We start from the raw sequence: 5832 nt of genomic DNA, 5'->3' as shown, positions 1-5832 counted from the left end.
ATATGATACATTCTATATTCTACTGATTCTATTTGTGGAATTCTTGAATATATTATTATTATTATTTTTGTGATGGTATTGATGATTTCCATGATTCATTCTTTCTAGATAGGTTAGTAAAGGGAGAATAGAAAATTTTGTCAAGATGAAATTAGTGTAGATTATTGGCTTGAAATTGTTCTCTTATGCTTTATTATTTTTTGTTTAAGATATCTTGTCAAATTCTACAAACTTTCTTCTATAGTTTATCTTGTTTGCCTTTCCTAATTAATTATTATTAATATAATTAAGAAGAGGTCAAACCTCCTCTTTTTAGAGCACTATCATAAAAGTAAACATATTTTTCTTATGATATGTAACACTTTTACATATTAATATGGTTAACCTTTTTTTCCCTTTTATTTTTATCTTTATTATTATTTTGAAATAAATTAAAGTATTTAATGGATATATCGAATCTACTCTAATCTAATGTACACGTCATTGTGGATTTGAGCAGGTATTGGGCTACGGTTGGGCTGGGCTTTTAAGGAAATACGTAGTTGAGCCGGCACATATGTGGTGGCCCAGTACACTTGTTCAGATCTCCCTTTTCCGGTACAACATTTTTCGTACTTTTATAAGTTTTCATTAGGCATAATATATAAACACGATTCTTAACTTGAAGTTAGCTGACGACTATGACTTTTAACTTTGGGTGTGCACAAGTGGACACTTAAATTCGTATAAAATTGAACAAATGAACATAATCGTCCTATAATTTTATACAAGTTTAAGTGCCTGCTTGTGTACACCCAAAGTTGAAGTTGGAGAGAAAAATTGTCTGTTGAAGACAAGTTAAAGATCATGTTTATGTATTATGCCTTTTTATTATGAGTGACGTAGCAATAGCCTCATCGGGAAATTACGTCATATATATATATAATTTTAAAGAATGTATTTAAAGTTAGACATCCTTAACAAAAGTTATGCCTTTTACGTATTGATAATGAGTGTCCTTGCAAGTTGCGATATAATAATGTCACACTTTTGTTTAATTTAAAAGATTGTTGTTGATTGAGAATCATATTTTGTAACCTTGTTCATAGAATCGTTGTTTTCTAAAATTATTATTAAAAAATGTTAGACAATGATCTTTGGTTTAATCGAACTCGAATATCTTCGGAGAATTTAAATTAAATTTGTTGGCTGGAGCCAATTAGAAAATATCTTTGTAAAAGAACAAAACTTACTTTTCAATGTCCTCGTCTTTATGGTAAACCATCTCTTTACATTATTAGATTGACAATCTTTTGTAAAGAAAGAAAAAGAAAAGGTGTTGTCAATTACTTATATTTTATTTCCACTAACTAGACTATGATAACTAGTAAGTTGTCTTCTTCACACCAACAAAAGAGTTGTGACGGAGTGGTAAGTACTCTTTCATTCATCCAGATGTCCTGGTGCGAATCGGGATGAACTTTGTCTTTGACATACATGACTAATGACACAACCATATACTGTCATCTAAAATTTACTAAGGTTTCTCGTATAATTAGTCGTTTAATTCAAGAAGATTGTAAGGGCATATATCAAAGGTATTGATGTTATTATATACATAAAAAGAGTTAATACATGTACTTACATACAAGTATATAGATAGTGATTTAGTTTCTATATTGAGTTTAGCATCATTAAGGATCAGACTACAAAGTAAACGGTACTTGCTAACTCAGTTACCGCGGTGTCGATTCATAAATAAATGAAATTCATGCTGATTTTGTATCACCAGTCAAAATATGGTTGAAATCTCTGTTTCAAATTTGTAAAATGAAAATAATAAGCTAATCAATGTATCAAAGGGTATGCAATGTGTATCATATTTTTGGAGTAGTTATACTTATTTAGCTAACAAGCACTCTGACAAAGTCATTAATTTTATAGTGCATTGCATGAACAAGAAGATGATGATGACAATGAAACTGTGAACGCCAATGGAAACAAACGGTCAATGTCGCGTGCAAAGTTCTTTGTGATAGCACTTGTATGCAGCTTTTCATGGTACATATTCCCCGGTTATCTCTTCCAAGCATTATCAAGTATTTCATGGGTGTGCTGGGCATATCCAAAATCTGTCACTGCTCAACAGATTGGATCAGGTCTGAATGGCCTTGGAGTCGGGGCATTCACGTTAGACTGGGCTACTGTAGCTTCATTCTTGTTCAGTCCTCTTATTTATCCGTTCTTTGCAATAGCCAATGTCTTTGTTGGCTATGCCTTGATATTGTATGTTGTGATTCCTATATCCTATTGGGGGTTCAACGTCTACAATGCCAAAAATTTTCCTCTGTATTCCTCGGACTTGTTCACTGCACAAGGTCAGGAGTATAACATATCACTTATTGTGAATAACCAGTTTAAGCTCGATCAAGCCGAGTATGATAAGCAAGGGAGAATAAACCTGAGCCTTTTCTTTACTCTTACTTATGGATTTGGATTTGCCACCATTGCTTCTACTCTTACTCACGTTGGCTTGTTTTATGGAAGGTAATATTCCTTTCCATTGCATTAGTCTTGTCTTGGCAATTTTCTTGGAATTGGAACATAGTTTACCTCTTCCAACTGATGCTTTTGTTGTATTTCTGAACTTGTATCTCATGTAGAGAGATTTACCAACGCTTTCGAGCTTCCTCAGTGGGAAAGGTTGATGTCCACACGAGGCTGATGAGAAGATACAAAGACATACCTTCGTGGTGGTTTTACTTGCTTCTCCTCGTGACAACTCTGGTATCGCTTGCCCTTTGCGTCTTCCTGAAGAGCCAAGTTCAGCTGCCGTACTGGGGACTCCTCCTTGCAGCTGCACTTGCTTTCATTTTCACACTTCCAATCAGTATCATTACTGCAACCACAAATCAGGTAACTGAAATGCTGATCTAGCCTTCTCTTTGGAAGTCCGATAAGATCAAAAGGTTCCATACGACTGATGGTTTTGTGCATATTGGTTTGTTACATCAGACTCCAGGCCTAAACATAATCACTGAGTACATTATGGGCACGATTTATCCTGGAAGACCTATTGCTAATGTGTGCTTCAAGACCTATGGCTATATGAGCATGACTCAAGCAATCTCCTTTCTCAGTGATTTCAAGCTTGGTCATTATATGAAGATACCTCCACGTTCAATGTTTTTAGTTCAGGTACACTTTTATCCATAATCGATTATGCAGAGTTCTATACATGCTAAATACTTCAACCTAGCTAGCAAATCTACAACGACCATCCAAATTCAAGAGTTTTAATGTTGTGATCCATAATAGAAGAGTGCAAAAGCTCAAATAACTGGTAAAGTTGTTGTCATGTGACAAGGTCACGGGTTTGAGCTGTGGAATCAACCTCTTGCAGGGTAAGACTACATTAATAGATCCTTGTGCTCCTGCGCATAGTGGGTGCTTAGTGCACCGGGCTGCCATTCTCATTTTACTTCAAAATTTGGGATGAAACAAAAATACAATCAGAACCAGAACATGTAATATCAAGATGGATTTTAACTAATGCATTTTCTGTAGTGTGGTTCTTTGCTCTTAGAATCACCTCACGACATTCTCTCTGTTCCAGTTCGTTGGAACCATAATTGCAGGAACCGTTAACCTGACCGTTGCATGGTGGCTCTTGGATTCTATTGACAACATATGTCACCAGGACAAATTTTCCAATAGCCCTTGGACTTGCCCCGGTGATCACGTCTTCTTTGATGCATCAGTCATTTGGGGTCTCGTAAGTCCTAAGAGGATTTTCGGCCATCTTGGGAATTACTCAGCACTGAACTGGTTCTTTCTTGGCGGATTGCTTGGACCAGTTTTAGTGTGGTTACTACATAAGTCATTTCCGAAACAAACGTGGATACCCCTCATTAACCTCCCCGTGCTTCTTGGAGCGACAGCTTTGATGCCACCAGCAACTGCTCTCAACTACAATTCTTGGATTTTGGTTGGAACAATTTTCAACTTCTTCGTTTTCAGGTACAGGAAGAAATGGTGGCAAAGGTACAACTATATCCTTTCCGCAGCTTTAGATGCTGGAGTCGCGTTTATGGCTGTGTTGCTCTACTTTACTGTGGGGATGGAGGATAGAAGCATAAATTGGTGGGGAAATACTGACCCTGAGCATTGTGATTTAGCAACTTGTCCTACAGCAAAGGGCATATCTATAGATGGTTGTCCAACTTTCTAGTTTCTTAATGTTTTTTCTTTGTTAATTCTACCTACTTTGGTTTACACAATGTAGGGATATTCCACTGTGAAATCGACAAAGAAACGCGAAGCCATATAGCTCAATTGTTGAATTCTTAAGTATGAACTTGTATATAACTTTTCACTTTTGTATGTTGAATCATATTAATCAATCTGAAGTTATACAGATTGGGAAGAAAAGTTCTACTACATTTTTATTTATGGACTGTTGTCTGATTTCTTGATGATAGTTGGGTGAATTGAACAATAAACTGAGGTTGGGGATGGCTCGTATCAGAGTCATGATCGAATATGACACTTGTTTAGTGGCTTAGTTAAGATATAAAAGTTGCGCCCTAGCGCTATGAGATATAACTTTTGGCATGAGAACAAACGTTTGATCCTAACAAGTGGTATCAGAACTAAGGTCATGAATTTGAGCTTCATAAATTGAAGAGTCTCTAGATTGTGGTTTCTAACAAATATGGATATAACACAACTAAACATGACTTATTACTAGTCATCTGTCTCCTCAAATCAACAATCCATTGAATGGAGAAAAATGCTGTATGTTTGTTCAAACTTCAAAGGAGTACTAGTGTACATTATTCGTACTTGTAACTAATGCTTCTGACCTTCTGTACTCTAGTGGTCACAAATTGACTAAATATTTCGCGTGAAATACGTAGTTTGACCTTGTCTATCTACCAATATAAAGTAAGATTTGACATATATATAGTGTAATTTTTTGACGAAAAGTGTTTAATTAGACACTCTGACACCACCGTCGCTTTGCCCCAGTGTAAGAATGTTCAGTTTTATCAGCAAGAGAGTTTAAATTGTAGTGGCTTTAATTTCTTTTGTCTTAGTCATGTTAGTACATTTATAGTCATGTTAGTACATTTACTTTTGTTCATATTTTTTAGTCATGTTAAAGATTTATATGTTAGTTTACTCTTTTTATTTTGTATAATATTAGTATGAAATGAGATTGCTTGAAATTAAAAAGATTTGGTCTATCCAACTTACTTGAAATTATAATATTTTATTCTATGATTTTAAAAAATTTCACGTTTCTCTAGATCATCATATATAGTATAGTTGTAATTCCCAATTCCTTTCAAAGTAAGTGCTTTCGTAATGGATGAAATGTAGCCGAAAGAAAGAGCTCAACAGATTTAATTTGTAGAAGGCGATTGATATAGATTGTTACGTACTCGTATATTTTTACTTGTCTAATATTCACTTGACATAACATCTCAAAAATAAAAGTTTTATTATATAAATTTTGAACCATAAGCATAGTTAATAAGCGTAATGAAGAACTAGACAAGTAAAAGTGCACATCTATTTTTATTATTGTAATTTGACGTTAATGTGTCTACAATGATTTTTTACAATTTCTAAGTCATATATTAAATGAATCTTTTAACACAAAAACAAAATTTAAGGCAGAGTTACTGAATTTTACCGAACCCTAACATAGAAAATGAAGATTAAGTTTCTTTCTTTATCAAAATCAACTTCAAAATATGGTTGAGGAGAAGTATTCGAAACAGTGAACAAGTCGTTACGTTATGTTATAACTCAATTTGTGTATAGTGATTTGGAATTGGAATTTTC

At 34.4% G+C, this 5832-nt stretch overlaps 1 protein-coding gene across 3 annotated transcripts; it reads left to right on the top strand.

Annotated features, from left to right (window-relative positions):
• The first annotated feature begins 477 nt into the window (after positions 1 to 477).
• Positions 478 to 4419, top strand: LOC107016012 (oligopeptide transporter 4-like). 3 transcript variants are annotated; one of them, XM_015216485.2, is made up of 5 exons: positions 478 to 597; positions 1924 to 2526; positions 2643 to 2895; positions 2995 to 3177; positions 3596 to 4419. In XM_015216485.2, exons 1-5 carry the CDS (start codon positions 557 to 559, stop codon positions 4208 to 4210), a joined length of 1695 nt encoding a protein of 564 aa, XP_015071971.2. In that variant the 5' UTR covers positions 478 to 556; the 3' UTR covers positions 4211 to 4419. The 3 variants fall into 3 exon arrangements, with proteins under 3 accessions (XP_015071971.2, XP_027771873.1, XP_027771872.1); XM_027916072.1 differs by lacking the exon at positions 478 to 597 and adding an exon at positions 1311 to 1410; XM_027916071.1 differs by lacking the exon at positions 478 to 597 and adding an exon at positions 1462 to 1577.
• Positions 4420 to 5832: the final 1413 nt, after the last annotated feature.

Source organism: Solanum pennellii, chromosome 4 (assembly GCF_001406875.1).
Source record: "Solanum pennellii chromosome 4, SPENNV200".
In the NCBI taxonomy this organism is placed as follows: domain Eukaryota; kingdom Viridiplantae; phylum Streptophyta; class Magnoliopsida; order Solanales; family Solanaceae; genus Solanum; species Solanum pennellii.
The sequence above is the reverse complement of the archived record's forward strand: the minus strand, read 5'-3'. Positions and strand labels throughout refer to the sequence as shown.